We start from the raw sequence: 18,945 nt of genomic DNA, 5'->3' as shown, positions 1-18,945 counted from the left end.
GGTAATCACTGGTAAACTAATGACTGCCTGCTGTGGCAGGTGGCTCAGTGAAGCATCATTAAAGAGATTAAAGCACATATGAGAACAATTAAAATCAATGAACTACAACTGGGTTGCAAGAATAATTGTTGGGTTTAGAATGGTGCTTAATCACTCCTTATTGGTGCTACATCATGCTATACATTTTACTATGAACTTAAGAGTACTATAGAGCCTGAGAGGAAATGCTGCTGCCTTACAGGCTACAGTAATTTATTTTACTGTTTATTTGTATAGAATCATGTATACAAATTTGTAAATGAGTTATCATGCTTGTTGGAACTTCGGTATTTATGGCAATTCTGTTATTGTCAAAACTCATAGAGCTCTAAATCATAACTTTTGATGAATGTTCAACTGCTTTGCCTCTTTTACCTGGCAGCACTAGGACGGTGGTTGGCCAGCCCGTGGAGCCCGAGAACTTCTTGAGCTCAGTCCAGGTGTTGATGGTATCATGGATTAAAGGTTTGCCCCCCAGGCTGGACAGGTGGAGGGTACGGCTGGGGATGAGCAGGCGCAGGACATCCTCTGGCTGTGCAGTGCCACACTGTGGATCAAACTCAATAGTGGTCCAGCGGACACAGTCTGGGAATGATACCTGAAGCAAGGTGAAACAGAACAAGATTGGTTTAGACTTAAATGCACTTTGTGTCTCTGACTTCTTCAGATGCAAGTTACTTTCTAAGCAGTTAGCATGCCATAGGACATCTTACCCTGTATTGCGTGACACCAGCTTGTTTGTAAGGGTGGTCACTCTCAATCACTGAGTAGTGGTTTGAGGTGGTACAAGCTGACAGGCCCTGCTCAGGCTGGTTGCCAGTCGTGCTGTCTGTTGATTGGTTGGGATTGAAGGTGGGTGGGGCATATTTTTGATTGAGGGCAGAGACAGCAGGTAACAGCTCCTGAACAAGTCCAAAGACCTCAACAGCAGCCTGGAGGAGGAAGAGGAGGAATGTTACCACAATGGTACATTAGGGAGAGACAACTGAATAAGTAAAGATCAAGGTTTTAACCTCTTACCTTAGGCACAGATGCAGCCACAGGACCAATGTAGGCCAGGATAAGTGGTAGAAGCATGGAGAACAGGCTGGAGGAACTTAACAGCTCAGGAATATCATCCACTGGAGATAGTAAAGGACATAAGTTAAACGGAAGAACGGCCGATCACCTGTGATCTAAATTCAATTAAAGTGGCTCTATATTAGTTACAAATGATACAGGTGCAAGTTTGTTGTGCTTACCATCGACGGCAAAAGCTCTGTGAAGCAGGTCCTTTGCAGCTCTGACCACAGCACTGACCACAGACAGAGCTCTGCTACAGTTCTTGTCCTCCTCATTGGCTTTGCTCAGCATCTGAGACTGGAGGTCCCCATCATACTCACTCCTTCAACCACAAGAAAAATTCAAGTCAGAAAAGAAGAAATACTTCAGAGATGGGATATTACAAAATGCTGCTTTTGTGTTTACCTGTAGTAGAGAATTTGTGGGATCTGTCCTCTGGTCTGGTTGGTCCCGTTGCTACTCAAGCTGCAGGTGCTGAAGGTGAAGGACACCCCATCAGAGCACTGCACTGTGGTCATACCTCCATCCCCATTAGCTGTCCGGCTGCCGTAGTTTCGCAATCGAACAGCATACTTTACCCCCTCCTGCAAAAGGGAGACTCATCAGTGAAACTACATACAATTTAAAAACCAGCACGCAGTTGTATAATGTTAAAAAATAGTTACAACATGTCACATGTACATCCTAGCATTTGTATCTCAACAGCAAATCATACGCATGCATTATTATCTTGAGATCCTGTGTACCTTGAGTGGCACAGCCTTGTCCAGGCGAATCTCAGCAATATCACTGGGAGAATCATCAGTGCTGTAAGTGCCCTTGACCAGCTCTAAGGATGTCCACCTGTGAGAATGTGCCGAGTCCCCTGGGTGATCTGTCTGTGCCTGAAGGAAGAAGGAACAAAAGTTGTAAAAAGAAAGGTTGACAAATAGTCAAGCTACACCAAAAGCACATGAAAGATAATTAAATTATTTATAATTACTTACGTCATCAGCCAGCACCTCTAGTTCATACTCATGGATGCCTCCTCCTCCGTAGACACAGACGCCCACCAGCACAACGCCTGGCTTGTCCACTGTCAGACAGATGGCGTCTGGAGAGCCATTGCCTGTGTTCCAACTACGGCCCTGGCTTGTTTTGGTAAAACGGTTCGGAGATGCTTTCACCGAGTGGAGCGAGTTCAGCCCATCAACCTAACAAGCAAGGACACAAAAGGAGATGTAGCCAAACATATCAAACTATTGCATAACCACATAGGGCTGAGTGAACACATTTGACCAGGAATACCTCAAGGTTTTATGGCAAATATTAGCAAACAATAAAATCATGTTCTATGTCCTCTGCATAAAGAAAGGCAATATTGAGAACAAAGAATAAATACAGAAATTAATTTCAAATATTGTTGTACAAGTAATAAATATCATGTAAATATGAAGGTCAGTAATATGTTTTATTTAGAGACAAAAACAGTGCAGAGAGAAATTGGATGGTCTCTAAAAGATACATAATCTGAAATAAACTGAAAAAAATGTCTGAAATAAAAACATCTCTCTTCTGTTTGGTGTGTGTTAAGTAATACAAACTGTTACTATTTAAGTCAGCCAGCTGTCTACAGAGAGCCAGACACAACTGCAGAGAGACCTATCCAGGTGCTCTGGGGAGGAAGAGTTGTTTCCCTGACAACAGACTGGGGAAAAAAATAGTGGTGTCGAGGGCTGCCGTCCAGTGACGGTCACTATGGCAACAAGAGCTTAGGAATCCTGTCTGCAGTACACCGGTATGCATGTAAACAGAGAGTGTGACGATAATTAAATGAAGAGTGTGAGAGAGGGACAGTGACAGATACCTGTCCCACCCACTTAATGACTCAGCATACCATAAAAAAACAATACAGAAAATTCCCCACTTTCCTTTCTGTTACTGTTTTTTGGGCAACAGTAAAAACACAAACTTGTTCCAAGCAAAAGTCGTCACTATGAAAAGTTAGTTCGAGAACAATATAAGTCATGAGAATGGTGGAAAGAAAAAGAAAGAGGAAAGACACAGATCAGATCTAACCTGATCTAATCTACAACTACAAGCTGTACTGTGACAGTTCTGATTATTACAGATTGGAAAGCGGATGCAATTGTGATTGGATCTGAAAAATATAAGTTAAAGTGACAGGGGGCAATGATGACAATGTAAAAGCCTAGTACAGAGATAACATAGGTTAACAAAAAAGACTCAATAGATGATAGTTCTGCTTATGTCCACGGATGAAGTGTCTTTATAAAAAGGACATTAGACTTGGGTAAATGTTTGCCAAATATAAGCCCTGTAGCCCTACATTAGTGTGTGGATGCATGTTAGTATTGTTAGTATTGAGTCAAGTTACCTCGGAGCCTAGGGCAGAGGCAGTGAGCTCAGAGACAATGGAGGCCAGCAGACCACAGGTGTTGGAGACCAGGTGTGGAGAGAACAGCTCCACCTCCTTCCTCAAACTCTTCCTCACTGGCAGCACCACAATCACCAACATCTTCTCCAGTACCTCCCGGAAACTGGTCATGCCCATCAGGTTCTCCTCCGTCTAACATAGTCAGAAAAACAAATATAATATTACTGTTCTGTTTCGTATTTGAGGTATTTTGATGAGAAAAAGATGTGGTAATGATCAAACCTGCTCATATACACCATTTTGAAGTAAGGACAGCTGATGTACAGTATATGACATGCAATAACTCACATGGCTTAGTTTCTCCATATGGGCCACCAGCAGGGGGAAGCGGTGAGCGAGGGCAGAGTCATTCTCTGTGCTGACTTGTTTGACGAGTGAACGCAACAGCACTTCTCCGTCGTATGCGATGGGCAGGATGGATGTCAGTTTTACTGAGGTGTTGCACAGAGCTGACATTACAGCCGCCAGCAGACGGCTACTGGATGTGCGAAAGTTGGCCTCAGCAATGTCCTAAAAATTTAGGGAGGACAAGAATGAATTAATGAATTATCTTTCACATTTGTTTAACAATGTTCATGTTAATTTAACAAGCTAACAATAGTTTTAGGGAGCTATGGTTTTTAAACTTTGGGGTGTAGCTCAATATCTGAACTTGTACTGGATGTAACAGCTTTGACAATCTATAACTTAAAGAAATTGGTCGATAATGTGACTGACAGAATTTAATCGTCAACCATTTTGATAATTATTGCTCAAGTCAATCATCAGGAAAAATGTCAAACTTTCACTTGTTTCAGGTTCTTAAATTTGCAGCAATGAGCTCTGAGATCCTGTGATGTGTGATGGCAACATTTTATACACTAAACTACACTTCACTTTTGATGAATCATGGGAAAAACAATAGATTAATTGCTACTGAAAAGCTAGATTCAGTCCTATTAAAAATTCTGCCTGAAGTACAACGACATGGTCTACCATCTCTGACCTGGTCTAGGCAGTTGAGCAGGTCACAGAGGCAGGCCCACTGCAGAGCTGGGGTCGGGTAGAATGAGTGGAAGCAGGCAGTGAAAGTGTTGTGGCACTCCTGCAGAACAGCTTCCAGCAGGGTTAGAGGCTGAGACAAGTAGCCTTGAGGGTCGTTGTCCAGTTTGGTCAGGCAGTTGTCCATGCCTTCTGACAGGATCTTCTTCAACAGGCTGCGTGTCTTTCCCACGCACTCTGCCAGCTTGCTCGACTCCTCCACCACAGCTTTGGTGCTGGCTAGAAATCAAACAAGGGATAGGAAAAGAAAACAATGTGAGATCTTAACAGAAGCTACATTTTAAAATACAAACTTTATGGTGCTCACTATTCTAAACCTGTAAAATATAAACACAATCGATTCAGTATTCGTAGGTTTTTAAATATTTCTAGGCCACAGACATACCAGTGTTAAATGACACATGCAGTATTTGATTCTAAAATGGTTGTAAGGTCACTGATTCTTTTTATGTCATATAATATACACAATAAGTTAAAAAGCAGCAGCACTTTGGTTTTCTTTTTGCGAAGAACGAGCCATTATATTGCCATAGATGAAATGTTGTTAATATCTCTGTGCTCTCACCAGCGATGGGGAAGATCTCACAGATGTAGACTCTGAGTAGGCGGAGGCAGCACGTGCCAACAAAGCGAAGTCTCTCCAGGTCCAGCAGGGTGGCCGTGTACTGGAAGCCCTTCAGCCCTCGCAGCTCCTCCACACCCAAAACCAAAGTGGTCCAGCTCCAGTGAAGGATACTCAGCAGAGACTCAAAACACTCCTACAAAGAGACAGAGGAAGAAAGTCACACACAGTGCTGTAAAAAAAAGAAAAACCTGTCAAGGCACTTAGGTAGGTAGAAACAGAGAGAAGGTGAAACACTGTTAAAATATCAGAGACAATACTCACCACTGACACTGTACGAGCGAATGAGCGTTTAAGGATATGGACTGGTTCACTGGTCTGTTGTTTCCCTTTAGATGCATTGCCATCATTTGAAGGAAGTCTAATGGCAAATTTAAAGAAGTAATTAAAATAACTTAACAGATGAAATAAGCTTACATCACTTAACAAAATGTAATGAATTTTACTTGCCTGTAAAGCAGCTGAGGTATTTGACCCGCATTAACATCTGTACCGTTGTTTGACTTCTTAGAGCTTTTGAACTGAAAAACCACACTAAAGGGACAAACAAAACGTACATATTGAATAAGCTTCTTTTTTGACAAATTAAGTGTTTTCTGTCCCTGACACTTGGCCATTGTTCTGTTAGACAATTTACTTTACATTTACTTTTTTTATACAAGTGAACCAAATGCTGAGATATAAGCCAACTGTGTATACGTTTTGTAGCACGCCTGAAAGTCAAGAAGGCCTCATGACTCCCCTATGAAGCTTTGGCGTACACGTATAGTGGGGGTCCCAACCCCTAGGTTGGGAACCACTGATGTATGTTGTGAAATCAGTTTTACCCATCATCAGTAGTAATGGTAGCCTGTCCATGGGAGCCACAGTCACTGCTAGGACCAGACACTCGAGCCCACGCCACATACCACCAGCCTAGCTGCAGCAGCACCGGCTCGTCAAACATCATGGCATATTTCTCCCTAGAAGCAGAAAAATACAAAAGACAGCAACATTATTAGCTATCAAAAATGGATGAGATCATGTAAATTCATAAGTTGTTTAGAAGTAATAGTTGTGAGAACAAAGAGAACATAAGGAATCCGTAAACGTTACCTGGCAGCACAATCATAGGCCAGTACATCAGTCTCAGCCAGCAGATCGCCGTCTGTCTCATGGTCACCCCCATCAGGTCCCAGCTCAAAAAGCTGCACAACAACAGAACTGGGTTAAAATACTGTAAACACCTGTAAGGATTCCTCTTAATCCATTGAGCGTATTACCCTCTAGTGGTACTTTATTCATTTCAGGAAGGTTATCTATTACAGTGCAATCATTCAAGCTTGACATTGATTATGGTCACACAACTTCATTTTTTTGCTGTATTTTTACTAGCTCTGCAATGCTTTGCGTGAAATATTTTGTAAGACTTGCAGAAAATTGAGTAATATTCAAACTGACATGGATTGGCTATGGATTAAGTGTCAGTCCTTGGCACAAAGCAAGTGAATTTTAAAATAAAAGCAGTGACAAAACAAATGCCTGAAATAAACATTGACTAAATGGCTAAAGAATAAAAAATCAATCTTTGTTTAAAAACGAAGTGTCACAGGATGGCTTACCTTGATCTTGGCAGTGTACTCCCCTCGTCCCCCGAAAAGGCCCAGCCCACCAAGCAGGATGTCTGCATCAGCACAGAAGCGGATGGCCTCCACAGAGTGGGCTGAGTAGCCCCAACCACCACCATGACCTACAACATCACACATGGGATCAATACAGCTGTGCAAGGTACACAGAAGTTGTTTATCCACTTTAAACCACTTTGGTCCTTTACTAAAGAGAATGGTAAACTGATCTTGACTGAATATTTATCTTTCACATATTTGACCTAAAAGGTAAAATCTTAACACTTGATATAATCACAACATCAGTCCAAAACACATAAAAGCCAAATCTATCAGTTCATACACCATTTACCATATATCCTGTACAAAGAACCTACTTACTCTCAAAGCGGTTCACCACACTGTAGTCCTCCTTGGAGTAGACCTTCATCACTGCCTGGGTTTCTTCCTCTGCGCTGGCTACACCCATCTTTAACTCCTGCATGGCTGCCAGAGTATCCAGGCAACCTAAGTGGACAACCCAGGATATCTCCTCTTAACACTGAATGATGACCAACATAAATACATAACCTAAAAATTCCTGCAAACACTTAATCATATGTTTGGCTATGAACTATAAGCAAATCTGTCTCTCAAATCAATTTTCCCAAGAATTAAAAAAGAACTGAAAGCACATCACTAAATCTGTGGCTCCCAAGAAGAAAGATAGGAATTATTATAATCATCATAAGAATACCATAATATCACTATAACATCAGAGACAATAAGAAAGCAAAATACAATACAAAAGTTTGAATAATTAAAAATCGTCCAGCTACCGCTGGTTAAAATAAAGGCTCATGACATTAAGAATATGGGAGCTATATTGAATATATTATAGCCAGATAAGAGGAGTGGGACTTAGAGTCTGGTAACATCTGATGTGAAGAAACACAGATGTCCACATTGTCCAGCATTCATCTATATATTCATGAGACACTAAGATGTAAGACTATCATAAAAGATTCATATGACCGAAGACACTTTGCTGAATGGCTGGTGCAAAGGATTACCAAGGATGTGTAGGGCTCCGTGAGAGCGAGTAGTGGTGGCATGTGATCCTGAGGGCAAGGCAAGCTCTGGACTAAGGATGCTACAGCGAGCCTGTAGATCTGTAGCAGAGGGCATCCTGGCATCAGCTATCACTGCATTGTAGCACAACATCTCTCTTGAGATTGGCAGGAACCTAGAAGCACAGAGGGCCACAAGAATAACACATGGAAGGGGTTAATCTTAACTGCTGAATCCTAAAACTTGGGATATGTAGTATACAAAATAGCACATAAACATTAACCGAAATTAAGCTAAATGCGTGCTTTTTATTGCTCTGTGTAGTGCTTGGACTGACCTCCATATGACGTCATACACAGGGTCCAGACACAAGCCAAATCCCTGCAGGTCCTCCTGCTCAGAGTCATTGAAGGTCCTGCAGCTTCCATCCATTTTGTTGATAAGCAAGCATTTAAATGGAGGTGGCTCGGACACAGAGGAGGGCACAAGGCCAATAATGTGTTTGCTGGCAAAGATTTCTGAAGTGGCTAGGACATGGGAATTGATAAGAGCCTCATCGATCCGCAGGAACGTCTGGTCTCCGCTCGCACCAATCCAGGTAGCCTTTCGTCCATATTTGGCACCAATGTTGGGCATGGGTGATGGCTTGGCATTCCAGTAGGGCATGTCTAGGATGGGCCGGCCCAGCTGCCCTTTCTGAAAAACAAGGAGACATATAGTCACTCTCTATAGCAGTTTAGGGTCAGTTGTATCAAAACAGGTGTAAATCAATGAATGTTAAAAAGGTAGTGTGTAGCATTTAGGAGGATCTATTAGCAGAAATGGAATATAATATTCTTAGGTATGTTTTCATTAGTGTTTAATCACCTGAATATAAGAATTGTTGTGTTTTTCTTTCCTTAGAATGAGCCTTTTTTATCTTCACAGCCCAATCTCATTTGCAAGTTGTCAAATATATGAGTGCGGGTGTTCTGTTGGTTGCAATTTACAACTTCACCACTAGAAGCCACTAAATCCAACACACTGGTCCTTTAACGTACTGCCATCATTACCATGTGTAAAAAATTATGTTTCAAACTAGACAGTGTATCAGGGACAATGTTTTTCTTACCGAGAAGCTGCCAAACGTAAAGACCTGCCCATCCACGAGGAGAACCGCTGTGTGGTTACTGCCTGCTGTCACCTGTACACTGGGACCTGGAAGGGCCTGCACTAGAGTTGGAGAGCCCCTAGCAGGCAGAAACATCTAGTTTAGGTTGTGTGTCCATGTGATTGCAGTTTGTTCATTTATATTTGTAATGCAATTACAAAAGTACTTTAAAATGACAACACAAGACTCAGGACTTACATTTCTCAATTGAGCTGAATTAACACATGTTGGCTGCTAATAACCACAACAAGTGGCTAGCTTTCCTAAACACATGTCTAACAACAACAAACCCCATCCTGGTCTGTAAAATTATAAGTAATGTAGAATTTTATTCAGCCTTTAGACTTATCTGTTCTTTATGTTACCATTACTGCATATACTGTATGAACATTTATCACACTAAATTCAAAACATGTAAGTCAACAGAAGCAGTACCTGGAGTTGACATCTCCATGTCCGAGCTGCCCATGTTGGCCATAACCAAAGGTGTAGACATCTCCATTCTCCATCAGCACCACTGTAAAGCAACATGATTGTGAATGTTATTTTTTTAACTTTTGTTCAATGTCAGCCACTCTATTTACAGAGTTCTAAAAATGTTCTTTAAAAAAAAAATGCAGACAAATATACCGTTGCCTGCCCAGAAGCCGTCATGAGGGGAAATTAACCTACCTGAGTGGTGAAAACCGCAGCTGACCTGCACAGCTCGCAGCTCACAGTCAAATCTCACTGCCCCTGGAGGGTAGGTGGTGATTTTGCTGGCATCTTTCTCTCCACGCTCGCTGCTACCATCTACAAGGCAAACAACTCAAGTCAGCACATCTGAGTAGAAAACTCTGAGAGAGAGAGAGGTTTAGTGGCAACTTCAGACCGCAGAGGTGGATGGCTCTGCACAGTCCTGGGAAACGGAGCTGGAGGGATAAGAGGACTCAAAAGAAAACAAGGAGAAAAGGGAAAAGCATGCAAAAATAGAAACGAGGGAACACCTCTATAACAGAAAAGGCTTTTGGCAACCAGTCCCTTTGCAGATGGACGGAATGTTTTTTAAGCAAATAATTTGATTTTCTTTTTGACATATGTCTGTGTTTAATGAGGAAAAGGAAATCTGGTTTACCCTGAGCCCTGTATGAGAGGTCACAGTTGTGGTGTGTGAGTGGAAAAAGTTGGATAGAGAACCATGCATTACAGTAAATATAATGACTGTCAATACCTTTTTGGACCAGGAACCATCTCATTGTGGTTTACCTCTGTAACTGAGGCCAGCAAGATGAGATAACAGCTTTCAATAGTTGAACTTCACAGAAAATGGCTCATGGCCCAAACAAGAGAGGGTTGAAAGTTGAGCTCATGGACCCTCAGTGTCAGTGAAAAAACAGAAGTGTTCTTAATAACATCTAAAGCACACTAAAGGGTTTACTGGGAGGTCACAGACGGAAACACCAGTGTTGTCGGTGGGGGGATTTGGAGCACTCATTCCTCTTCATACCCCAATAATCTAGCTTACAACTGTTTATCAACCACAATGAATGGTTCTGCAAAAGTAAAATTATTCAGCAAAGTATAACAGCCTCAATTTCTTATCTGAAATATCGCAGGAAACCACTGTGGCGTCATTGCTTCCACGTATAACAGTGGATAAATAAAGCAAGACACTTATTTTTAACAATGAGTTTCTATTAGGAAGGTTTTGAAATTGCTAAATAGATGTTTAGCATCAAAAAGGGAACAATGCTAGGCCCCCAAAATTAGACCAAGCCTATGTCATCCTCCAGCAGTTACAGACCTGCTGTTCCACTCCAACCTGCACCACCTATCGGCAAGAAGCAACAGCAGCTTAGAGAGGCAGATGTAGAGCTGCAGATGTGCACAATATAGACAGAAATACCAGCTCTTTTTCATATTTGTTCAGTCAATTAGTTGACATTTTATAGTAGTTATATTTTGTTCCAAGTAAGAGTTCAGAAGTGTCTACATGTGTTCTCCTTGTGGTTACTTTAGAGAGGAAAGAAAGTTGGTTTGTCACGACCACATTTTGTTTTCTTTGGAAAAACAAAATGTAGGGCTGAGATTCAGTGGACAAAACAAAACAAGTAAACCACAAATATATGTTGACTGTGTTCTGTTACTAAAATAATTTACTCATTAGTTGTTTATTGGTTGAATAGTTAGCTTTAAATAATTCCCGACAATAAACACATACACTCACTTGTCTGATGGTCAAGTGGCCTGTAAAGCTAAATGTTAGCCAAAGTTCATAGATATTTAGATGTTTGTGAGTGAGCCATTTCCACGAGATGTGTCACATCTCAAACATTTTAAAACTAACAATCCTGTAACCCTACTTCTGCGCCATATTTGTCAGCTTGTCATTCAGCTTGCTCTACCCAGTGCTCGCCGTTTCGTCTGCTTGTAATGCTGCAGTTATACCTACAATGTGACAAATCAGCTACTATGGGACTGATGGTAAATCCAGTTAGACAGGGACATTGATTTCTATTTAGGTCTAAACAACAGCAGTGGGCAGAGCATGCATAATACTCCAAGGATTAGAACTGTTTAACCAGAAAATGAATTAGCATACCAGACCAAATCTTTAGTGTACCTCAGTATTTCCTATATTAACATAACTAACGCAACATAAAATTAATCAGATTCAGAAGGAAACCAGCCTGTTGAGATTGGTCTTTAACCCGGTATAAAGGCTTCACAGTCATTTCCCCACTGTGAGTCACAGTGAGTCCTTCTTGCCAACAGGCTACATTGGTTGTTACCATGAGACCCGGTGATGACATAAGACTCCTGCCGTCAGAGAGTGAGAGAGGAGGTGGGCGGGACAGCCAGATTGGCAGATGAGTCAAAGGGGTGTCTCTGCACCCGTTGAGTTAGTGAAGACCGTAGTACCTTTGTGCTTGTCCCGTTTATGCCTTAGTGCCTGAAGGGGTCTTATTCTGGCTAGGGCCTGCTCACGCTGGTTCATAAAAATGGGACCAGGAAAAACAAGGGGGCCTGGGGGAGAAAGAAACTTTCACATGCATGCACAATGCTCACAAATGGGAAAGAACACATGATAATACTACACCACAACAATGCACACACACTGAAAAATAACTAAGAAACAAGCAAGGGGGAAGTCACCAAGGCCAACAACACCCAAGCTCACTCAGCACCTGAAAATTATTCAAAACTAAAAAGGGATGGACATACTGTTTGTAGCTTCGCCCTATTCATTAACCTCCACTCCCACCTTCTAACTCTCCCTAAGCCTGTGTTTGAGTCTCTATCATAAAAATCTTAAATTTATAAAGCCAAAAAAAAAAAAAAAAAAAACACAGCCCTTCCTTAAACATAGTCTGTTTAGCCCTAATCCATACCTCTGCCCTCCTCCAGCCTGTGCCGGCGGTTGATCCTCTGTCGTTTCTCCTCCTGACGGATCTGAATGTGCTCCTCAATGTTGACTCCTGGAGGGGGAGGGACAGGCACAGCTGAAAACACAAAAGGCCCCAGGTACAGGCAGCCCAGACAGGATGCAGGAAGAGGATGAGGAGGGAAGATGGAGCAGAGCAGAACAAAACAAGACACACATCAATGAATGATGGAGAGACGTAATGGCAAAGCAATGACTCTGCATCACACAAGAATAAAACAAAAAAATCAGCGACAACAAGTGTGCAAAATACTACATCCAAGCAAAAGCAACAGACAGACAAGTGTAGCATAAGCAGCGCGCTGGCAAAGATCAGAAGTACATATAGCTTGCACAAGTCCTGGCTCAAGACAGTCATTTATTCTGATCAATCCAACATAGTGCAAACCACTGAAAATTGGAATATCATATATGTATGTACATGAGATTTTAAGGTATATGATTCATCAGACTGTGGTTTTAAGTGAAATATAAACATTGTGAGTGGTAATGCAGGTGAGATGTAAATATTGTATAAATGACAGTGGAAAATAGGGGGAACATAAATTTATATAAGATATGAGTTGGCATACCTAGCAGCAGGTCCAGAGGAATCATCTCCTTCACAGCATCAAAGATGCCTCTCTGTCTGGCCTCTTGGCCATCCAGCTCCCTGGCACAAGCTTTGCAACAGCCACACGCTGAGCAGCCAGACTCCCCAGAACCACAGCCACAGATACTGGTTGGTGGGCAAACACACAGACACAATATTTACATTGTATTCACATAGTTAAAAAGATCATCCCCCTAGTCATATTCTAATGACCACCATCACCCCTTCCAGTTTTTGTGTCTTCTTACCCTCCTGGTACTCTGTCTGGTCGCCCACTGCTGACACAGCTGGCACCATAGCCAGTGCAGTCTCCACACACCGTGCAGACCATACACTGGTCCAACTTCCACTTGTGCATGCCTGGTTGGCACATCATGCTCTTCTCTTCCTTCTCTTCGAGCTCATCCTCCAGGTCTTCATCCATGGCTGTGGCCATGCTCTCTACACCAAACGCTTGAAACACACACAGGAAAGTTATTAGACTGAAGTAGTGTAGTACAAAGGCAATGTCAGTATATGTCAGACACAATATACAGTATGTTGTTTGTCTGTATTTGTATTTATCTGCTCACCTTTCCCTGCCTGGCTCATGGCTCCGGTGTCTCTGCCACACTGGCCCTTGTTATTCACCCCAAATGTCCACACTTCACCACTCTTGGTCAGAACACATGTATGGGCCTTACCCATGGCAACCTGAGTTACAAAGTGACCTTTCAGGTCTGTCACCTGGCCTGTGGAAGCAAAAAGTAGTGATTATGATAAAAGTGTATAAGACGGCTTCTAACAGAAATATTTATAGACAAATAAATGTTTTGTTCTTTAAAAGAAATCTTTAATCTGTCTTTATCAAAGCAATGTAGTCGCAGACAAGAATCTACCAAAATATATCAGACAAGATCCCTGAAGTTAAGAATCTGAAATAGCCCTGTCCCAGTTAACTCACAGGTGCTGTCACTGTAAATAGCATCTTTGCCAAACATGTAGAGCTCTCCATCCTTGGTGACAATGCTGCTGCTGCCATTGTTACACGCTGTATACACTGCTGTCTTGGTCTCTAATTTGATCATCTTCTTGGGCTTGTACGGCTTGGGCTGTCTGCGACTTTTGGCTGCAAAGGAAAAAAACAGACATCACCTTTTGAACTTCAACTGAAATGGTCTTTGATTCTGTGTTCAACTAAGGTTGAATAAATGGTCTTACTGGACTCTCCATCCTCTCCCTTGCTGGCAGAGCCTGTAAAGAACACACTTCCATCTTCTGCTACGAGCAGTGCATGAGAACCATCATGCCCGACTGAGAATTGAGCAATCTTGGGAGACTTCGTAACGGGCAGTTCCACCCATTTTCCTGCTGATGGGCCACCCTGCTTTATACCCAGGCTCTGGTACTTTCCTGTGTAGTAAATCTGTGAGGGGGAAGATGAGGTAAGAAGATTCAACAAATAGCAAAAATGAGAAAAAGTTTAAGAATAAGAAACAATTCTGAGGAGTCAAGGATCTAGTATAGTATAGTAGTATATCCAATTTAGGGCAAACGCTTAGCTAGGGTTAATTTTCCTTAGCCTTAGTCCATGTGTATATTATTTTAACAATTCAAACAGAAGGGGTAACTTGTAATGATGAATCAAAGGCTGCTGCGGGAGGTGAGATCATTCTTACTTTCTTACTATGAATCATCTGACATTCACTTTCCAAATTACACAATCCAGTAGCTTCTAAACCTTTGACTGTTTTGCTAATAACACATGTCAGGCATAATGTCCAGCCCAAGTGATGAGTGAACTTTGAGCCAAGACACAGGTCAGCCGCTCCTATTTTTACCCATCCAGCCAGTCTGGGTTAGGGTAATCTGCAGATAAAGTGTGCTGTGAGATTAGGCCTCTACACAGACACAGAAAAGTGCAACAGGCAACAGCCTTGGACTGCTATCTACAAAAGAAGCACACTGCACCACACCTACAGTGCAGACGCACACAACCACACCCTCCACACACCCAAACTAACTACATAGTTAGCATTCTCATCTTACAAACACCGTGTCACAAAAAGTGTAAAAAATCTACTTCAATAAAGCACTGCTTCCCCATAGTGATTGGGCCGGCTTTGTTCGATTACAAGACCCTGCAGTCTAACTCTGAGTCAAGTAGTCTACAGAGTCAATTCTTCCAACCGCCGCTGTACACAGACGCAAACATAGTATCTATGTTGTTTACTCTACCTTTGTTTAAATTTATAGTATAATACGGTTTGTTTTTCTATTCTTACATACTGTAAGTTAATAAACAACAAAGCTTCACTTTCAGTGGGCCCTAGTGGATGTTCCTGAAAGTGGACATTACACTATAGGCCAGAGCTACTGCTTAGCCGGGTGAAATACTCTAATCACTTCCAGTTAGTTAACCACGGACATCACTTTATAGGCTCAGGGTGTATATAACCGCTAACAGTAGTTGGGTCCAGAGCACAATGAACATAGACCATGAGACATCCAAAACTACAACTCCTGTATGTTCTGTAAGACAATTTAGCTTAGAGGGCCACCAAATATTTCCAAAACAAGAATACATGTCTTATTGTTATGCTTTAGTACAGCCTGATCTTTGGAAAATCTGAATATAGCTAACTACATACAGATGTTATAAACTCAAGGAATGTGTCCGCAGCTGAATCTGTCTCTTTTCGGCACACCACCAGAGGAGATGTTCACTCTCACCTTTCCCGAGGCAGTTTTCATCAGAGCAAACTCCCTGCCTGCTCCAAGCAATGCTGCCTCTTCATCAAAGCCTGTGCCTGAGAGAACAACATACTATTAGGAGCCAGATACACAATGAGACAAGAATGGGAAGCAGGTTTTTTTATATTCCTTTGTGTTTTCAACAATTTATGATACCGATACCGCAATCTTTTCAACACACACAATATGAAATGCCTTTAGCAGGTGTATGTATGCAGATGAAATCACTAGTCACAGCCTCATACAGATATTAAGTGCATTTTTTGATCACTTACTGATGATGTGAAGATCCTTCTCGAGGTCAAAGAGAGAGATGCCGCAGGCGTGGAGACATTTCCTTGCCAGCTTCAGCTGCAGTTCCTGCTGCAGGGCCGGGTCTGAGCTCATTGTATAGATCCGCACCACAAAACCATCCTGCAGGAGTCGGGGCCAACAGGAGGAAACACTGTTTAGTTTCACAACACCAACATTGCTACAGGGTGGATAGAGTCCAGAGTTTGGATATTAGGACACAAAAAGCCCTTGGTTTTTGAAATCATATACCCACTTCACCTGACTGAATGTGATATTCAAAATAAATCAAGCTCATAAAAGGAACAGTTCAAAATGTATACAGACATAAAGACACGCAAATAAGCATATTTCCCAAAATCTACCGACTGTTAGCTGCAGTTTGTGTCAATCTACTGTAGGTACGGCTTTGAAATCTGTACAAAAAGTTTTATTAGTGGCTATAGCAACTTAAAACCATATCCATGTCAGTGTTAGAATATCCATTTGTCTAAAGGGTGTGACATCTAGCCACAACTCACACTTTGACTTATTGCAAAGAACATAACGGATGCTAGAGGCGTGGGTTAGTCAGACTGCAGGGGATGTGGCTAAGAGACAATTTACAGGGGTGAGTTAAGAGAGGAACACAACAAGAAAATAATTGGGAGACAACAGGGATATAAAAAGGGATGAAGGGTAGAGTGGGAATGGTCTGGTTTCTACTGTGTGGTAATGTTGACAGATTTATTTATTGTGCTTTGATTCCTGCCGAGCGAAGCACATGTGCCGCTCAAATCATTAAATAAGCGCGTATACCCTTTGGCCTGTACTACCCCCTAACCCCTGACTTTTCCTCCCTACATTTTACCTTATACCTCTGACTATCCCCTTGACCTCCTATAGTTTACCCATATCATCCTTTTCTTCCCGGCATCTGAAACCTCCTTACTGTGTGTCTCCTGTGGTTTTCCTCAGCCGTTAAGTGGTCTATGCAGTGGTTGCATTTGCTGGCTGCTCACTAAAAATGCATGCAGCTTCCAAGGCCTCCCCCCATAGAGTATACCACCCCCTTGATTAGCCTAGAAACTGCAACCCGGGAGGAAGGCTAGCTGCAATGGCAGATATATGGATTTCAGATCTTCCCCTCCCCCACTCACGTTACAGAGTGCTTATGCAGATAACTGCTTGAGAGATTAAGCTCTCTGGAGAACAACCACATCTGGTGCCACTGTCCTCACTGCCACGCCCACATATACACAACACACCCACACATATAAACACAGACATAGCTACACCCCCCCCCGTGGCACAGCTGGAGATCAGCTGAGAGTCCTTCAAAGTGGGGCTATGGCATCCACAGCAGGGGAAATGACAGATGCTTCACAGGGCAGTTTGAGGGGGAATGACTACTCTCATTTTAATTAACAGAAGAAAAGATGTAGTTTTAATGAGGGAAATTATGCAATGTGGAAGACAGCTTACTCAGTTGCACAAGATAAAAAAAGATGATAAATGAGGAGCAGGGCACGGTTTGATTGCACTAGTGCGTGTATAAACAAACTGATGACCATGCACAAACATGCTCTGCATTTCTTTTAGTAGGGACAACAGCTGACAAAAGCTGATAAACAACAACCTCTCTGAGACTGAAACATACTCTATCAACCCATAACTTAACTGCTGCAATATAAATAAGGAAGACCAAGTCAATGACTACTTTTTAAACCCGACTGCCTGCAGGGGATTTAACGGCACACCAATCTTATAAGCCTATAAATGCACATAACAAAGTCAGCCACCATTTTTTATGCCGGGTTCAATTACACATGTAGGGGAACTCCTAAGGAACACAGAGGATTTTCCCCTCTGATACTGATTCAATTTAAAAACGTCTTCTTTTGAGGAGCCTAAGAAAGATGAACATTAAACTTACATCTTTGCAGGCTGCGATCTGGTTGATGTACTCTCCATCTGTGAAGATGATGTTCTGTCCGTCTGAATGTTGACCTGAAAAGAAAAGTAACAGTGAATAAATATTTTTCATTGGTATTTTGATGACTTAACTTCCATCGGGTGTTTTTCTTCAAAACAAGCCAAATAAAAGTGTTTTCTTTGTACCTGGCATGGCGACAGTTCCCTCATGCTCCAGAGTCTCAGGGTTGATCTTGATGGCCGACATAGTGTGGTTGCTTGTGTCCCGATACAACAAGTACCCCTGAAGACATAATAGAAACAAATAAATGATAATGACACTGTATTTAAACAAGTTATTGTTTTGAAAACAGTGTTTACAGCTGTTAAGAGTCAAAGACAAACACTAAACTAAGCACTGATCACAGATAAACAACTCATTGCCTCTTCAAAGCCACCTCACTGAAATGTATGTGAGGAGCATCTTGATGACAACCTACCTGAGCAAACCCCAGCCATGATCTCTTCTCTTTTCGATTCCTGATACGAGACGTGGAGTTGTACACATGGCCCTGTGAGGCATTGATAACACATAAGCAGGCAACCACAAACACTGACAAAGCTTAATTTAATGTTGGCAGATGAAAAATGACAACAAACACTGCCATGTAGTGTTTGTCATCCACTTCTTTAAAGCAGGAGAATATTCTGCCGACTAGGCAAGGCAAAGGAATGCCAAATTATTTATATAGCACATTTCCTACCGAAGGCAAGTGCTTTACAAAGTTCATGCATGGTTCTGTGCTGTTCGAAAACAAAACTGCTGCTGTAAGCTGCCAATCTGCAAGTGGGAAATACTGTATAGGGTCACTCCATGTTTAAAATTGATTTTGTCACATGATGCGTACAAAGTCAATTCAGTCTTATTGCTATCACATGCATAGCTTTCCTGCATACATCAGACACAGACATACAACTCAATTGCCAGTTTATTAGGTACGCCTAGC

At 42.0% G+C, this 18,945-nt stretch overlaps 1 protein-coding gene across 3 annotated transcripts in view; it reads right to left on the bottom strand.

Moving 5' to 3' along the window:
* mycbp2 (MYC binding protein 2) overlaps positions 1-18,945 on the bottom strand; it is a gene marked incomplete in the record, with an annotated part of 57,658 nt that overhangs the window by 27,784 nt on the left and 10,929 nt on the right. For 2 of the 3 annotated variants that reach the window (XM_035677024.1, XM_035677025.1), the window contains 34 exon segments: positions 415-637; positions 753-971; positions 1,060-1,160; positions 1,281-1,423; positions 1,507-1,685; positions 1,848-1,985; positions 2,088-2,294; positions 3,479-3,670; positions 3,827-4,048; positions 4,524-4,798; positions 5,145-5,337; positions 5,466-5,562; positions 5,652-5,735; positions 6,029-6,163; positions 6,297-6,388; positions 6,803-6,930; positions 7,187-7,312; positions 7,858-8,030; positions 8,193-8,551; positions 8,967-9,084; positions 9,441-9,522; positions 9,678-9,797; positions 11,907-12,011; positions 12,377-12,463; positions 13,002-13,147; positions 13,270-13,474; positions 13,594-13,752; positions 13,965-14,129; positions 14,222-14,426; positions 15,734-15,810; positions 16,030-16,168; positions 17,961-18,034; positions 18,146-18,242; positions 18,439-18,510. In XM_035677024.1, the coding sequence (XP_035532917.1) occupies positions 415-637; positions 753-971; positions 1,060-1,160; positions 1,281-1,423; positions 1,507-1,685; positions 1,848-1,985; positions 2,088-2,294; positions 3,479-3,670; positions 3,827-4,048; positions 4,524-4,798; positions 5,145-5,337; positions 5,466-5,562; positions 5,652-5,735; positions 6,029-6,163; positions 6,297-6,388; positions 6,803-6,930; positions 7,187-7,312; positions 7,858-8,030; positions 8,193-8,551; positions 8,967-9,084; positions 9,441-9,522; positions 9,678-9,797; positions 11,907-12,011; positions 12,377-12,463; positions 13,002-13,147; positions 13,270-13,474; positions 13,594-13,752; positions 13,965-14,129; positions 14,222-14,426; positions 15,734-15,810; positions 16,030-16,168; positions 17,961-18,034; positions 18,146-18,242; positions 18,439-18,510 (5,137 nt within the window). 3 annotated transcript variants of the gene reach the window in all.

The sequence above is a fragment of the Morone saxatilis genome, unplaced genomic scaffold (genome assembly GCF_004916995.1).
Source record: "Morone saxatilis isolate NCDOM2014 unplaced genomic scaffold, NCSU_SB_2.0 Contig5, whole genome shotgun sequence".
NCBI lineage: Eukaryota > Metazoa > Chordata > Actinopteri > Moronidae > Morone > Morone saxatilis.
The sequence above is the reverse complement of the archived record's forward strand: the minus strand, read 5'-3'. Positions and strand labels throughout refer to the sequence as shown.